Here is an 18,632-nt window from a genome sequence, read left to right as displayed (position 1 = left end):
TTATTGTTTCACCAATATAAAACGTAAAACACTGAAGAAATGGAAGGCAGAAATCCAATAGGAACAACAAGATAGATGATCTTTTCTTTTTGTTAAAAGAAGGGAGATTAAATTTAGTTTCAGATCCGATTACAAACAACAGCAGTGATAAAATTAGACCTCGAGTTTCTCCATCCACATTCTTTCCACGCCCATAAAATTCATGGAAGAAAATCGGGGTCGCTACCTTCCGCACGGATTCTCTAGTTAGCTACTTAGCACCGCACTGCACAGCAGTGATTTTGGGAAAAAAATATATACTTAGTAGAGCACCTAAAAGATACAGAATGCAAGGATAAATGGCGGGTGAATCATCTTCAGAAATATCGAGGAATTCAGAGAAGATGAAAAGCAGCATGTTGATCACGTTGGAAGGTTCCTTCTTGTTGCTTCCATTTTCAGCAGAAGGTCTTTGATGTCTGATTCCATTCTGATTCTCATGTTGAAATACTCTTGATGCGCACGGTCCAGAGCTTGGAGCTCTTCCACCTTCTGTTTACGCATTTCCTCAGCTTCTGACAAACGCAGTTTTGCAATCCGGCTCTTGTACTCTTCTTCGATCATTTCATCTTTTTTGATCGAAATACGCTTCAGTGCCTCAGCTTCCCTTCGAGCATCGTCAGCGCGTGTTTGAAACATATTTGCCTCCGCTTGTTTGACTTTTACAATGCTCTCCAATTCATCAAATATCGGCTCTTTTTGAGCATTCTTCAGCACATCCATGCTCATCGAATATTTGTCATTCCTTTTGCTGTCAAAATCAGGAAGCAAATGGATAGAGTTTTCTAGGGGTGCAGCCTTATTTGGACGAATGGGTCTCATCCACGCGGTTCCTTGGCTCGGGCCAGCACTGCCATTGCTGATATTTTGGTTTCTCGCCAGCAAGTCCTTTCCGGCTTCGATAGATATACTTTTGGTCTTGAGTGTTTCGCTTTCTGCAGTCAAAGGAAGCGATTTTAGCAAACATATGAACGAAAGGAGAACAAAGGCTTCGGTTGTCAATGTTTTCTAGAAATACTCTCATCTTTTAAAAATAGAAACACCACTAGAATTCATTTCATTTTCTAAAAACCATTTCCACTTTCTTTCAATACAATATTACTTTTAATATTACATTTTTATCCATCCCAAAAAATATTTTACCACTGAATTAAAATAATATAATATTTGTAAAAATTTATAACTAGCAAATAGAATATTAGAAAATCATATCCTGTTTTTCAAAAATATATACAAACACCCGTTTCGTCCTCTACATTTTCTGAACACTCATTTTTGAAAACCACGAACCTCCAGAAATGCCGGAAACATAACCAACAAAGCCTACGATATTTGGAGACCGTGCAAAGTGGGGAGAATTATAAGATAGAACATGAGAAGTTCTCATGATCAAGGATATCTCCCAGGCTGATACTGATGTTTTATATTATCACTCATTCAAAAATTACAAGCTCGGCAAACCACTAAAATCTCAAAACTAGACTCCATAACATATCAAAGAAAATAAATTCAAACTAGATCAATATGATTCAGAAACTTGGCTTCAATGAATTCATGTCCCTCACATTTGAGGTCTTGATAAGAAAAAATTTTTTGAGAGTGATTCACAGCAATGTCAATGAAATAATTGCAAGCAAAAAGATAAACAAGAAGGGAAAGTAAGGTACAAATTAGAAGAGTGGCATCAATTGTTAAAATGAAAGCCTGGTGTTTTTCTTCCCTGTACAATGAAAGCAGTTTGCACGAGTTAGGGAAAAGTGTAGAGAGGGTTAAAAATAAAGGGTAATGAAGACCGCAAAGATTTTACAGAGAAAGAGCATGTTATGTGTGGTCTGTCCAGTATCCTGGTCCTAGTGAAACCGCAGAAGGAAGTCACCATTGATTATATAGTTCATGGTCATAAAAACCTTGGGTTTCAGAACTGGAATTAAGAATTATGTTCAACACAAAAACCAGACAAAAAATGAAAAGAGGAAGAAAATATAGATTTAGTCTTGGTTGATAGTGACACCATTTTCTTAAAAATACATGTTAAAATTTGCTTCTTAAACTCCTTAGTAGTATGTGTAACAGAAGTTGGTCATGCACCAGATGTACTCAAACAAGATGAAAGTGTAGCGAAAACTAATCTTACCTGAGAAAAAACTCAAAATTTGATTTTGTACATCCTGAAGCACAGCTCCATCAGCTAATTTAGATGACAAATGGTTGGCAATTTCATGCAGTTGTTTACCTCTTGCATCCTCACTTGCACAGAATATTCGTCTCACATATTCAAGTTCCCTCAAGAGGTTCTCAGTCGTCCATTCTTTCACAAAGTTACTGAAAACTTCCTTCACAAAACCAAACATCTCGGAAGGATGCTCACAGGCAAGACAATGGAATTGCATTTCCATGGTGCCATGAGCACCTGTTGCACTACATCCGTTCCTGATATGCGATTCTCGTAATCCACAATCCCCATGGCACCAATGTAGACATACATCACAACCAACCCAACTGCATGTGTTGGATGCCATGTCAAACTTCAAACACACAAGACACATGCACTCCCGGCAGAAACCATTCTGATGCACACATATTTTGCAGTCACACTCATCGGCAGGCAGAAGGCTCCGGCAAGTGATATTTCTACATCTCCTGTACAGAAATATCTCGGCCAAATCGGCAGATGGGATTTCACATTTCTGTAGAAGATATTCTCGAAGCCCTGTCTTCAAAGCCACCAAGATCTCCAACTGAACACGATGGGCATTAGTCAACGAATCTAAGGTAAAGTCCGCCCTTTTCCTCAATGACTTCTGTAAAGCACTCAGCTGCCACTGCTTAGCTTGATTCAAGAATATGTCAGACACAAACTCCTTCAATAGCATCATGTGTTGTCCAGTCATATCATTGAATTTCTGGGCCATTGTATGTACAGGTTCCGAAACTATCATAGTAATTATAGACTCGGCAAAGTCAGATCCAACAACTGATCCATGGTCTTTTTCATCTGGTTTATAATTATTGACTCTTAGTGATCCACCACCATCTTTCTCTAGCAATAATTGCCTCCTATCTCTGTGATATTCTGGTCCATTTTCCAACGATCCAACAGCCTGTGCTCCAGATAACTGCTTGTTAAAACTTAACTGTCTATCAAGTCCTATTGGTAATTTCGAGCATTTTCCCATTTTCAGCTGCTGTAGCTCAGCTTGTCCACTAGAATTACCCCGAGATATTTGAGACTGGCCGTGCACGCTATTTCCTCTGGATGATGTGCCTAGATATGCTGGAACTTCTTTATTCTTATTCTCATCTACTGACAAAGCATTCCAATCCACCCCCTGAAACAAAGGTTTACTGCCAACAGATTGCTCAAAATCAAACGCATTGTGGGTCAGGGAACAGCTGGGATTATGAGTGAACTGCTGAGAGCCGGAGAAGGACATTGAAGCCGTAAATCCATCAGAATTTGTACGAAAGGAGCTATGAAAGGATTGAGCACTTCTGGCATGACTAGGAGAACCAGGAGCAGGAACTCGACTCTGAGAACCAATGGGCAATAAAACATTTGGCAAGCTAAGGGAAAGCTCAAGAGCCAACTTATCATCTTTGGACTTATTGTGACTTGATTGCTCAACTCTCTCTTGCTTCTTAATTGGAACAGTGGAGAAAAATTGAAATCCCCTGGTACTCGGCCCTTCAGTTCCAGTATCTCCACATTTTGCAAGGTCCACTGGTTCGTTTTCAATCTCCAAATCAGTTTCTGTAAAGACACCAGAGTTAAAAGGCAATATGGCAAGGCATTTTCCCTTAGCCTTCAAACTTTTGGTTGTTTCATCAGTCACATGTTCTTCACCTCTTTCTACAAATCCCACATTGCCATTCATACCAGGATCAACTGTCTGCATTTCATGATCACCACCTTTCCCTTCTTTTTGTTCTAGAAAAGATGATGACTTCACATCCTCCTCGAAATGGCCATCTCTTCTGTTCTCCATTTTGTTGCTGTCATGTTCATTTTCCCCAATTGTTTCATCTTCTTCTATGCTTCTGGTGGTCTTTGGGGGTGTTATAACAGTATCCTGACAATCTGGCAATTCTTTATTCTTGTTCACGAGATTTTCAACAGTGTTAGATAATCCACATTCAGCCTGCTTCTCACAGCCACCCACTATAACCGCATCTACTTTTTCTTCAGACAAAGCACTTGCTTTGCCCTGCCAGGTTTCAGTGTCAACACAATCACTGAGTTCCTTTTGTGAGGAGTTCAATGGTGTAGCATCTCTATCTTTAATCTCTCTATTAGTCAAAGAGACGGGGGGTTGTGGATCAGGATCCAATTCCCCTTCTTCTTTTTCACTGCTTCGACCACTACTTTCCACAGGCATGTCTTCAGATTTCTTGAATTCTACACCCTTGGACTGCTCACTGCCAGAGTCCTTGGACCAAGCTGGGGATTTTGTATTCCTTGGACCCTGAGGAGACTTCGCCTTGCCAATCTCCTCAGATTCCACTCTACTTCCTCGACTCATCTCAGCACCATCATTCCTAATTCCATCATCACCATCTTTCCCACCTACAAACCTCCTCCATGACGAAACACTGCCCTCCCTTCTCGACCGGTCCCTCTCAGACCTAAATCCCTTTGGAAAGTCTCTCCTGGGTCCACAAAAGCTCTCGGACCGATGCATCCGATCCATTCCATAACCAGCCCGTGGCGAAGAGCTCGTCATACCTCTCTCATTCCCATCTCTGTGCCTATCATAAGTCTTCCTTCGATCGTAACTTTCCGAATCGTAATCTGATCGCTTTCTGACCAGTCTGGAGCTCTCTCTGTCATCATCTAGACGCTCATACCTAGATGCTGAAGAAGAAAAAACTTTTCTCCCACTGTCAGAAGATTTGTAATAAGTGTTCCTATGGGAGGAAGACGTACGGTACAAAGCTGGATCCTCATCCCTCGTTCCCCAGTCTTTCACGCCACCCCCCTTCTCTCCAAATGAATTTAGATCTTCACTTGACCTCAACTTCTTCATACTGTATACTCTACAATCAAGTACTACAACCAACAAACACCACTCAACAAAGTAAGTAAAAAACCATGCCTTTTTTTTCCCTACACTACACACAAACTACTCCAGAGTCTCACAACAATACTACAATTCATCAACATTTAACAAATCAAACCAAAGAAATGTCAAATAAATAAATTTTTTTAAAAAAAAAAAACCCTAAAAGTCAAATAGTTAAACCCACCACCAAATCTTTCAATTCCTACCTAAACCGTCTCCAAATAGAGACAAATAATAATAATAAAAAAAATCGCTGGTTCTAAATGGAAGCTAATCACCAGACGTTCTCCAAGACTCAAGAACCACGATCAGACAAAAAAACCGAAAGCAACAGCTCAACCAAAAAACTTAAGCTTCCCTTTGCTAACCCTAGAAATCTCCGATTAATAACAAAAACTCGAGCTTGAGTCGAGATACAAAAACCCAATGGGAGAGAATCGCGGGGCTGTGTGTGTTTTGCTTTTCTGTGTGGAGTCAACCAAGGCTTTAATTAGTGGGGTTGGAGTTGAGAAAGGAGACTTGAATACGCAATGAGACCAAGGCTTCTTAGACTCACTCATCAAAGATGCGTAATGCGCCTCCTGCGCAGCTTAAATCTCGACAACAAAGTCAACCGTGGTCTGGACTGGAGAATACTTTGAAGCTAAGCAAATTATTTGCTGCAACATTTACTATAATTGTGGTTGATATATATATACATACACCGATACACACCCTAACCTGGATTCAATCAATATTTGTAATGAAAAGTAATATTGTTTTTACAAAAAATAATATTTTTTTATTAATAAGTTGGTCGGAGATTCGTTTTATAAAATTGACTCGTGAAGTGTCTCATAGTATACATAAAATTGATCGTCTAACGAGTCAGTTTCATATATATATATATATATATATATATATATATATATACACGCGCGACATGGTGGATTCGATAAATATTTTTAATGAAAAGTAATATTATTTATAACAAAAAAATAAACAAATTTTTATTAATCGGCTTGAATCGAAGATCTGTTTCATAAAATTGACTCGTTAAGTCGTCATATATATAAAATTGATCGTATAATGACTGATTTTTATGAAATCGATCTATCATATAATTGCGACTAATATAATATAAAAGTTTCTGAAATCAAAATGTACAAATTATAGTCGTACTCGCACAAAACATTGTGAAATTGAGTAAAATTTATTTTGGTACACGAATTATTAATAAAATATCAATTTGATACATAAACTATTGAAAATGACTTGATTGATAAATGATCCAACTAAAATTTCAATTTTATCATTTAGTAGAATTGTTTTTGAGTCCAATTATTATTATTAAATTTAACTAAGTGCACATTTTATTTTTCAAAATAATTTGTATTAATTAAAATATAAAAATCAATTTATATTGATTTAAAAATTATAAGAAATAAGTATCTTACTCTATATATATATATATATATTATATTTACAAATTAATAAATTATCATTCAAATATAATATATTTTTAAATATTAATAAATATATAATAAAATGATATTTTTTACTATCTACATTAAATAATTATCCATATTTTAAAAAATTGGAATAAAACTTATATATTAATAAAATCACACTCAACAAGTGAATCATATTCACGACTAAAATATATTTAATATCGATAAAAATATAATAAAATAAATATTTATTTATATTTAAATTCAAGCACGAGTAAAAAATATAAACTTACAAATTCTTAAATCAAGTGGAGAACTTTTAGGTCATGAGTATAGTGTCTCGCTCCGGAGTCACCTACTATCATACTTAAGCATGCAATTAAAGCTTAAAACAGTAATAATCAATAAAAAATTAAAAATAAAAGGTACAACCAAACAACCGACGGAATACAACCGGCCCTAAAAAACCAACAGTAAAAATATTGTTTATAAAACCTCATCGAATAAAGTAGGAAAACTTGAATCCTCAAATCCCAACCTGAAACGAGAACAACACCAACACCGAGACAGCTGCAACTCAACGACCTCTACCACTCAGTCCGTCCAACCTAAGCTCTGCTTCGTGGAATGGGGTGTCCAAGACAAAAATACCGAGTCGGTGAACGATATCGCCTAGTACAGAAGTATGAGTATACATATGCTATGAATATTAATGCAAATGAACAGGTAACGAAAACCTATCACGATAGAACCACTGCTCAGTCAAGTGGATCCATGGTATGTAGGTGACCTGACCACAAAATCCAACGGGTCCAACCATCCACTCAATAACTCGGGGTTGAGCGACCCTTCTACGGGTAATATCAAGGTACAGGCTCAACATGATAATACATGCATCATAATAATCGTGACATAATATATGCACATAATCCATGCCATATAAACATGAAAACATAGAACATGCATTCTCAACCAGGATATCTCAGATAATATGTATATATGTACCTCTACCCAATGAATTTAAGCAACCTAGCAACACTGGTACTCAAGACCAAGCATATAAGCAGATAATCACCATATCACTTATTGCTTATTAAAAGCTTTAACTATACTAATAGTTACTCACAGAAGCTAATCAGAGTCTAGCATTAAACATGTGATATGAATCTAGGAGGTGTTCGAAGATTCATATTGTTCCAAGAATTGTCCCGTGATTTGCCATAAAAAATTGAAGGATTCGGGATCCATGGGAATTTAGTTGGAGAGCATGAAAATAATTTGGGAATTATTATAAAATTGTTGAAGCTAAAATGATCAAGAAAATAAAGAAATTTTGGAAGCAACTTCGTAGCTGCAGCGCGCCCGCGCTATCGGTGAATTTCAACGAGTCAACATGCGAAGGTGACGAGCGCCCGCACCTGAAACCTGCGCGCCCGCACTGTTCTGGAATTTTACAAGATATGAGATGCGATGCTGACGCGTGCCCGCGCGACTTAATCTTACACACACCAAGCATGTTTGTGTGTGTTCGGGGTTTTTTTTATATATATTTTGATATATTGTGATATTTTGAGTGTTATAAGTCTATTAGGAAACTTCTAGATGATATCTTTGATATCTTTTGCATTATTTTGCATTATCTTTAGGATTTTGGAATTATAATCTAACTAGGAGATCTTTAGTCTAATTCTATTAGGATTCCTAGTTTATTTCTTTTATATATTGTAAACTTATCATTCATGAGAGACAATTAACATAGTTCATATTATTGATTTTTATCAGTCTAAAATTCTCTCTAGAATTTTGTCAAAGCTTTGCTTTGTTTTTATCAAAAATCAAACTTATCAAAGTTTAATTACTTTGCGGCGTTTGTCAATTGATTATCTTCGTGGATTGTCAGAGACAGGTTCCTCTGAAGGTTCAGTTGTGATTAATTGTTTATTCTCGTGATTATCTGTTCTAGTTACGGGTTCAACTAGAGGTGGATATCCGAAACTTACTTGTTCAAAAAGGTCGGGACAAAATTAAAGAATCTTTTTGTTATTGGATTGAGGGTACGATTTTTAATATAGTCGTGTTTGCCTTCCATGCATCCTAGATTCGCATCATTTGGTATCAAAGCTTAAGGTTCTATTGATTCAAGTAAGTCGTATCTTTCTATTTGTTCTTCTTATCTATTCTTCGTTCTTCTTATCCATTCTTCGTGTTCTTCGTTCTTTGTTTGTCGTTCTTCATTCGTTGTTCTTCGTTCATTCAAACTTGTTATCCAAGTCTCGTGTCTTGTGCTACAAGTTATAAATTCAAAAAAAAGAGAAAAATCGAAATTTCAAAAAAAAAAAAAAGAGATTTGAAATCGGTCAAAAAAAATATTGAAGGACCGAAAAAGCGTCAAAAAAAGAAAAGAAAGGAGAAGCCAAATAACTTGTGGCAAAGTTCTTGTGTCTATTGAGTCTTTCGGTAAAAAGTTATTTCAATCTTCATAAAGTCAATTTCTTGTTTTTGTGAAATCTACGTGAGTCGATTGACAAGTGTTTACAAGTTTTGAACTTGTGGGTTTGATATTTAAAATCACAAAGTATAAGTTATTCCATATTTTTGAGTGAAAAAAAGGAGTGATTGAGTGATTTTCTTTGGAGTGACTAGTGAGAATTTGGGTGAGGAATATTTTATTACTAACATTTTTCCAAGCATGAACATCAAGGTACATCTAAACTTTCAAATTCTAGTACATTTGATATTGCATGCTTATGGTGCATAGAAAAGATAAGCATGATATGAACCAATATTTTAAGGATGCTATGATGAAAGTGGCGGATTCTCGTGTAGAGGTTGAATCTAATGTTGTCGTAGAGTTTGAATCTAAATGTGAAGTGAAAGAAGTTGAGAAAATTGAGGTTGATGATAATTCAACTATTGATTATATGAGTGTTGAAATATGTGCGGTGGAGGGTGAATCATTTCTTGATGAGAATTCTTCTATTGTGCATGTTATGGATAATATTGTGGATGATAATGTTGTTGGTATCACTTGTGAGTCTATTGATGAGTCTTGTAATCGTTTTTTGCAATTGAATCCAAAAGAATTTCTTGAGGATCAATTGGAAATTGAAAATTTGAGTTATATGGCTGAAAAAAAGAGTGATGAAAAGAGTGAGATAGCCATGGAAAAAGAAAAACAAAAAGGAAAAGAAATAATTGAGGCCGAAAGAAAGAGTGTACAAAAAAGTGAGATGGCCTTTGAGGTAAAAAAAAGAGAGGAAAGAAAAGAGAGGAAAGAGACCAATAAAAAAGAAAAATATTATGGTCCAAAATTGTGAGATTGAAAAGTGTGTTCAAATGAATAAAATCCCTAAGATACTTTTGTACAAATAGTTTTTATCTCATTGTTATGATTAGCCGGTTCAATCCCGAGCATTGTTTGTTCTTCTTTGCAGGATTTTGGAGATGTGTTAATGAAGAAGCAAAGGAGATACAACACTAAAAGGCTTAACATGTTAGATCCATGTCAAGGTGAGGTTGGATGTTTGAAGGTTGTTCTTTTTGTGAGGTATGAAGTAGATTTAATTCAAGGGTACAAATTCAATATCAACATTCAAGGTATGACCTCATTCTCAATTGTGTGGATTTAAGTACTTTGATGGGAGAATTGTGATGTGCGAGTGTTGCATGAATAGTATAGGAAGTAAGTCATATTTGCTTGATTGGTTAGTGATGACTTTTGGGCTAGCTAATGTGCGTAATACTTTCATGGAATTGATAGATTATATTTTGCATGTAACTATGGGTAACTTTGTTATGGTATACTTTGATTATATCTTAGTATATAGCAAAAATTTTAATGTGCATGTTAAACATTATCGAGTTGTGTTAATCATGTTGGATATACAGTTTTTGGGTCATGAGCATATTAGAAGTTGAATGTTTTTCGTGCAAAAGAACTTGTTGATTTTGGTGTAAGTTTGGTAGCGCTTAGCCGTGTCGCGCCCAAATTAACCCAACTCAGATTAACTAAATAAACATGTAGTAGCGAGACCTTTCCCACGAGGAAAGTGAAATTTAATTGCGTTCTTAAAAATACTGAAAATAAATAAAAGGGGTTTTTTGGATTTTACTAACTACTATGAAAAAATTAAAATAAGGAAGAACAATAAATTAACGAGACTTGATATCGGTCGACTACACCCTTGAAATCATTCACTCGATCATCGATTCTCTAAAAATAATTAATTTTCATTGAATATTCACCATTGAAAATCTAATTCCTGTTCCACCTTAATATTAGTTAATTGGACACCAGCATTCTAGATTAACCCTTACCAATAAATCAACCCAAATTCCAGCGATCTAGATTTAAATCTAAGGTAGCATTCAAATGAGTGAAACTGATGAAGCTAGACAACACAAACACCAGCGGTTGTATTTAGTCTAGTCAATTGTTGTTCATACGATTTAACAAATTCAACAGTAGAAAATATTAAACGCAGTTGCTTCACAAATTAGATAATTCAAACAATTACGGATTTGAATTCTAAGTTAGCGGTAGATTGTACGAAAAAATTATCAGGTGATCAATCTAATAATCAAACACACAAGCATGAAATAAATTAGAACAACTCTTGATACTCAAATTGAATTAAACACTAAAAATCAAAATCTCACAAAGTAAATAAAATCAAGGGTTTCGTCTTCCTTAACCAAGTACAAAAACTAGAAAGATTAAAATCTAAGAACAGAGAAGATAGAACCTAGCCTCCAGATGTTTTCTTGCGTGTTCAGCCGTCCAGAAGATTGATTCCTAAGACTCTAAAATTAGAGAATATATTTTAATTAAGGCTAGAGTCCTTAAAAATAAAAATTCCTAAATTACAGATTTTTTCCCAAAAAAGCCTTCTCGATCGATCGGACGAGTTGAGCGGATCGAGCGCCAGAAAATATACGAGCCTACTGTTTTCATAATTCTTGGCACCGCTCGATCAGTAAAGATTGACCGATCGAGCGGCCTATTTTATCTCGCAAAAATCCCTCAGCCACAACACCTTGCGCAAACGCGCATCTTCCTCTCCATCTGCGCTTCAACTAGCGCTGATAACATCCATAGAAGCGCAAACGCGCATCTGCTTCTTCTTCATTAGCATGACTTGCGCAGATTACATCTTCAATAGCGCAAACAATAAAAGTAGTGCAAACAAGTAGTTGTTTGCACAACTCCTTGTGCAAACAATATCTTTTAAGCGCAAACGCTCTTCCATTTCTCTTTTTTCCAGTAAAATGCGACGTACTACACAATAAATCCGGGAGTATGTTATGCAGACATGATAAATAAAATAAGAACAAAATGCTAAATTTACAACATATAAATGCATGCAAAACAACAACAAAACGATATTAAAATAAGCAACACAAACATGACTATAAAATACCACCACACTTAATCATGGCTCGACCTCGAGCAAGTATGCAGAAGCAAAATGAAAACACAACAAAAACATAAGCAAGGATGAATCATACACAACATAGCCTCAGAGAAGTTTTCCCACAAAAAAAAAACAAACTCACAACGACTCTCGATTATCAATGATACACCTTCAGTCGAATGTGAACGTGCGTGTGTGACATGTTACCCCAGCTACATGCAACTTCAAAAGACAAAGCTTCACGACTGTTCGCCGACCTAAGACAATTCAGTGCAAGTCTCACAATCAAGAACCCTCCCCTCAACAATCCTTCAACACAACACAGCTCCCTTGAGAAATAATTACGCACCGTCGGATTTTTCACCCGAAATTTTAAAAGTCCCAATAATTACCCGCAGACTTAGCTATAACTAGATAGGATTCGAATTTCAATCCCCTCGTCTATAGCCCGGATGAAACTACAATCCCATGGAAGCCGCAAACTTAGCTAGGAAATAGTGAATAGACTTTCATTCACATTCCAAGCCCGGATGGAATTGATATTATTTTTATTTGATTTATTTCAAGATTTTAACCCCATTTTATCCGCATACTTAGCCACAAACAAGACGAATAGGATTTCAAACATCTTGCTCGCAACCTGGATGGAGTTGATTTCTCATAACATGTTATAAAAGTTTTTAAAAGTGTACCCAAGAGAGTATATGCTATATAAAAAAGATCATCGAGACTCAAGAACTATTAAGCTCCACAAACACCTATTGCCATGCAATGGTCCAACATCCTTCCACAATATCTAATACATCACTACACTTCACCAGTTAAACATGCATGCTTAAGAATATTCAACAATCAACCTACGGTTTCTCATATCCAATCAAGAGTAAAATTTTTCAAAAATTTCATTTTTATTTTACTTCCATCATCATAGGCTAACAATCATCATCCTACTTATGCATAGGAAACAAACAAAAACAAAATGAATGCAATGAATGCACCCCCCACACTAATGAATCATTGCCCTCAATGCATCAAAACACAAAACACAAACAAACAACTAAACACATTGCAATGCAAAAATAAAAAAAAGAGAACTCCCCTGGTTTAAGTGTTGGCACTGTCCTCTTCAACGTCTGACAGCATCACGGAAGAATCATATTGAAACTTTGACTGCGGAGGTGGCGGCATTCGGTTTCTGAAAACAACAAAAATAAAACGCAAAAACAAAAATGAAAGATAAAAACTAAAGAAAAAAAAACACTGGGTTGCCTCCCAGTCAGCACCTCTTTTTACAGTATTCGGCCCGACCCTCAGAAGCACTCCTCAAAGAGCGGCTAACGCCCAAAGTAAGTGTCATATGAAACCACAAATGGGTCTTTGTTCCAAGTTCCCTCAAGCTTGGCTAGATGTAAACAGTTAAAGCTCGTCACCTCAACAACACTCCATAGCGGCTGGTAAACATAGGAAGAGAATGTTTCGGTGGGCTCTCGGACGCCATCATCTTTTGAAACTGGTACTGATGGAAGGAAAAGATCTTGGGGATGTGTGTATGATAATACTATCGATGAGATCATATCGATAGACTCTTGAACTCCGTCATCCTCAAACTCAAGTGGTAACATATTTCCATCATACAAAATTTCTTCCAGAACATCTTCCGACTGAGGTCCAATAAGAAGAGAAGACTCAAGCAACTCTAAATCTTCAGCATGAATTGATTCGCACTCCCAATCCTGGTTCTCTGAGTCATCATCATTAAACCAAATTGGGTTGGTCACTGCTTGAGTATCTTGCTTCACTTCATGTTCTCGGTATTCATGGACAATTGATCTCTTGATATTCTCTATGTGCTCCACAAGGTGACATCTAGAATTTTTTAGATCTTCTACATTTTCCTCAGTCGATGCCACAAACTTGCTCATTATATCCTCCAGTGGATGTAAGATCAATTGCGAACAACTTCCCTCCTCCTTTTGAAGCTCAAATGTTTGGTCTGTAAAATCCGGGTATTGAGATTGCGAATATAGGTAATAGTCAAAATCTGCCATATCATCCAACAGGTGTCTCATGGTATCAGCATCTCGGCAAAATATTGATATACCGGTTGTGAAAGCTCCATCAATTACCCATCTTCTTGTCACTGCATCCAAACCATTAAGAAAATATGTAAGGAGAGAATATTTAGAAAAATCATGATACCGGAAGATGGTTTCCAAATCTTTGAGTCTCTTCCATGATCCGTAGAATGACTCTCCGTGTTGCTGGATAAAACTTGCTAATACTTGTCGATTTGACATCTCGAAGTATCACACCGCAAGAATCCCCCTTCGCCTATGAAAAATTCTTTCTATCTCTGTGTCGTATGGAAATTCTTTGTCTTCCGAAGATTCACCTGCACGCACGAACAAACCAGAGTAGCACTAGGAGGAATAATAAAAATAAAACAAAAACAAAACAAAAACACAAATAAATTAAACACCTTTCCCCGGCAACGGTGCCAAAATTTGGTAGCGCTTAGTCGTGTCGCGCCCAAATTAACCCAACTCAGATTAACTAAATAAACATGTAGTAGCGAGATCTTTCCCACGAGGAAAGTGAAATTTAATTGCATTCTTAAAAATACTGAAAATAAATAAAAGGAGTTTTTTGGATTTTACTAACTACCATGCAAAAATTAAAATAAGGAAGATCAATAAATTAACGAGACTTGGTATCGGTCGACTACACCCTTGAAATCATTCACTCGATCATCGATTCTCTAAAAATAATTAATTTTCATTGAATATTCACCATTGAAAATCTAATTTCCGTTCCACCTTAATTTTAGTTAATTAGACACGTACACCAGCATTCTAGATTAACCCTTACCAATAAATCAACCCAAATTCAAGCGATCTATATTTAAATCTAAGGTAGCATTCAAATGAGTGAAACTGATGAAGCTAGACAACACAAACACCAACAGTTGTATTTAGCCTAGTCAATTGTTGTTCCTACGATTTAACAAATTCAACAGCAGAAAATATTAAACGCAGTTGCTTCACAAATTAGATAATTCAAACAATTACGGATTTGAATTCTAATTTAGCGGTAGATTGTACGAAAGAATTATCAGGTGATCAATCTAATAATCAAACACACAAGCATGAAATAAATCAGAACAACTCTTGGTACTCAAATTGAATTAAACACTAAAAATCAAAATTTCACAAAGTAAATAAAATCAAGGGTTTCGTCTTCCTTAACCAAGTACAAAAACTAGAAAGATTAAAATCTAAGAACAGAGAAGATAGAACCTAGCCGCCAGATGTTTTCTTGCGTGTTCAGCCGTCCAGAAGATTGATTCCTAAGACTCTAAAATTCGAGAATATATTTTAATTAAGGCTAGAGTCCTTAAAAATAAAAATTCCTAAATTACAGATTTTTTCCCCAAAAAACCTTCTCGATCGATCGGACGAGTTGAGCGGATCGAGCGCCAAAAAATATACGAGCCTACTGTTTTCATAATTCTTGGCACCGCTCGATCAGTAAAGATTGACCGATCGAGCGACCTATTTTATCTCGCAAAAATCCCTCAGCCACATCACCTTGCGCAAACGTGCATCTTCCTCTCCATCTGCGCTTCAACTAGCGCTGATAACATCCATAGAAGCGCAAATGCACATCTGCTTCTTCTTCATTAGCATGACTTGCGCAGATTACATCTTCAATAGCGCAAACAATAAAAGTAGTGCAAACAAGTAGTTATTTGCACAACTCCTTGTGCAAACAATATCTTTCAAGCGCAAACGCTCTTCCATCTTCTGTTCTGCACATCATCCTTCCTTCTTCAACACTTATATTTTTTCCAGTGAAATGCGACGTACTACACAATAAATCCGGGAGTATGTTATGCAGACATGATAAATAAAATAAGAACAAAATGCTAAATTACAACATATAAATGCATGCAAAACAAAAACAAAATGATATTAAAATAAGCAACACAAACATGACTATCAAAGTTCTCAAGGATTTAGAATTGTTGGTGAAGAGTTGATCAAGTACCAACGAGGTAAGAAAAATGTGGTAGTTACTACACTATCACCAAGGTATGAGTTCTTATCTCTTTTGGTTACATGGTGCTTATGGTTTGACAATGATAATGAATTGCATGAATGGGTTATTGATTTTGAGGAAGTGTTTGGAAAATACTTGTACGATGTTAATGATAAATTCTATGTGAGCTATATGCGTTTGATTAAGAAGAATAGAATTTTCATTCCATCTTCTTCATTGAATAAGTTACTTGTTGTGGGAGCATGTAGTATAAAGTTGATGTGTTGTTTGGGCGATTATAGAGCAATGAATAAGCTGCATGAATATTTGTTATGGTTGCATATGAAGAGATACGTTGAGAGAAGTTGTGAGTGACATATTTCAAGTGCATTGTTTCTTATTCCTAGAAAACAATGGTTGTACTTAACTATGAACTTTGTGTTTGTAGTAGCCCGTAACCAAAATCAGTAATTAAGGGATTAATCATAATTACTTGAATAGAGTTCGGAAGCTCCGAAGGTAGGTTCGGAAGTTCCGAACAGGATCGGAAGCTCCGATCATATTACGTCAGGCATGACGATTGGCTAGATCGGAAGCTCCGATCAGGATCGGAAGCTCCGATCACCCCTATCCGAAGTCAACAAGTGATATTTTGACACGTGGCAGATCAGGATCTTCGGAAGCTCCGATGGCAGGATCGGACATTCCGATCGAGGTTCGGACGTTCCGATCGAGGATCGAAAGTTCCGATCATTGTCTATAAATAGAGGGCCGAGGCTTCATTTCCAATTGCCAATTCCGAGTATTTTGAAAGAGTGGGTGCCCAGTGAGCCAACTTGTGGCTATGGGCTTTGATGACTCTTTGTACAAACGATCTTTTGTTTAATATAATTTACACTTTTATTAATGGCAATGACTTTATCTTTCTTCATATTGTTATATTGTGATATACTATTGTTGTTTTGATAAAGACCTTGAATATACTATAGTGTATGTAAGATATGGTAGAACATGGGGATGTCTATCATGAAATACATCTTATAGTCACTGTATATTCTAAACTGTTCCTAGTCAATTGAGCCGTCCGATAATAAGGATAAGGATCGCTCGAGTTTGAGACTAGCATTTGCGATGCGGAGTACCACGTTTCATTGGTAGGGAACATGGAGATGTTCGAAGCATGCAAATGGATATTCATAGGATGAATAATCGAACTACCCTATCCGGACTTTCCAAGTGGTTATCACTTATCGAGTGGATAAAGTCCGCGTTTTGGTTGTACACCATTAGTCCTTACTACTTGAAACATCATGGAGACTCTATATGCTAGTACTGTGCTTTGACTCGTTTACCGACTCTATGGGGGTCATCAGGTGTCGGGATTGGGTACAGTTACAACACATATAGGAGTCGATGCATTGTTGTCAAGGATTCACCACATACTTGCGAGTGTGGATATCCTATGCGATCTGAGGAGATATTAGTGTGACAAATCTCTGGCCAGAGTACTTGATGTGATTTAAGAAATGGTTTCTTAGTAGCACATGCGATGTCACTAATTTGATCTTCAAGATGTATTGCATAGTTATCGAATCTTGAGCGACTCTCGATATACCAATGGTTGTTGATTCGATCGGGATATATGGTTGAAGGGACCGTACTGTACGCTAACCAAAATCTACTGGTTCTTGTAGGCACTATCAGTGATACCTAGGGAATCATGGGGCGATGTTGCTAGGCGCTTTACCATGATTCGTTGGGCAAGTCGGAAAGTGTTGTTCCGAGTCACAAGGAGTTGTGAGCCCACGACTAGCTGTATCCCTGAACCATTGAGGGTCACACAGTGTAATGGAGTTTTAATCCCCGTTGAGATAGTTAAATTTAAAGAGTTAAATTTAATGAATAAAGAAGTTGGACTTCTTAATTAAGAGTAAGGGAGTAGGATTTCCTAAAATGACATAGGGATGGGCATTTTTGGAAACCACTGAATTCGGATTCAGGAAAATTTATCTTGACTTTAAAATGTGCAGAAATGGTTTCTGTGCACATTGGTGAAATCGGTTCATCAATCGGAGTCACGATGAATTTTATATTAATTTCTGAACATGCGGGCTTTGCTTGTCGGGCCTCAACTTATGACTAATGGGCCCTAAGGTGTTAGTGGCCTGCATTATAAATAAGTTATTGCAGTACAGAAATTAAACACAACAGGTCATTATTGAGAGACAGAAAAATCGAAAAAAAAAAACCCTAGCCTCTCTTTCTCTCATTCGGCCGACCCCTCCCCCTCTGCCCGAGAAATTCCGGTCTGTGATTTTTGAATTGCAGTCAGGAATAACGAATCAGATTCGTTTAATCTCTTCGCAGAAAAACTTCTGATAGATTTTCTAGTGCAATCTATCAGAGGGATTTAAACCTCATTCGTGGACCTGATTGAAGGAGTTCATCGGTTCCTGGGAGATACAAGAAGCGCAGAGAAATCTGTGTGGTGTCCAATAATCTCGCTTCGAGATTGAAGGTAAAATTTAATTAATTGTTATTTGAATTTTACACAAACACAATAATTTAATCGTTGAACGGTTGATACCCACACCATGGAATTGTTCCATGATAAAAATTTTAAACTTCCGCTGCACCGGGTATCAATCGTG

General features: G+C 36.7%; 1 protein-coding gene across 1 annotated transcript; it reads right to left on the bottom strand.

The window, feature by feature from the left end:
- Positions 1–70: 70 nt before the first annotated feature.
- LOC140860318 (protein OBERON 4) lies at positions 71–5,673 on the bottom strand. The gene is made up of 2 exons (XM_073263276.1): positions 2,174–5,673; positions 71–974 (listed from the first exon to the last, which is right to left on the bottom strand). The coding sequence occupies exons 1-2, from the start codon at positions 5,061–5,063 to the stop codon at positions 403–405; spliced, it is 3,462 nt and encodes a 1,153-aa protein (XP_073119377.1). The 5' UTR covers positions 5,064–5,673; the 3' UTR covers positions 71–402.
- Positions 5,674–18,632: the final 12,959 nt, after the last annotated feature.

Source organism: Henckelia pumila, chromosome 4, assembly GCF_033568475.1.
Source record: "Henckelia pumila isolate YLH828 chromosome 4, ASM3356847v2, whole genome shotgun sequence".
In the NCBI taxonomy this organism is placed as follows: domain Eukaryota; kingdom Viridiplantae; phylum Streptophyta; class Magnoliopsida; order Lamiales; family Gesneriaceae; genus Henckelia; species Henckelia pumila.
This window is presented reverse-complemented; position numbering and strand designations above follow the sequence as displayed.

Coding starts and splice junctions, on each gene's coding strand:
- LOC140860318 (XM_073263276.1), bottom strand. CDS start 5,063: ATGAAGAAGTTGAGGTCAAGTGAAGATCTAAATTCATTTGGAGAGAAG. Junction 975..2,173: donor AATTTTGAGTTTTTTCTCAG/GTAAGATTAGTT, acceptor CTTTGACTGCAG/AAAGCGAAACACTCAAGACC.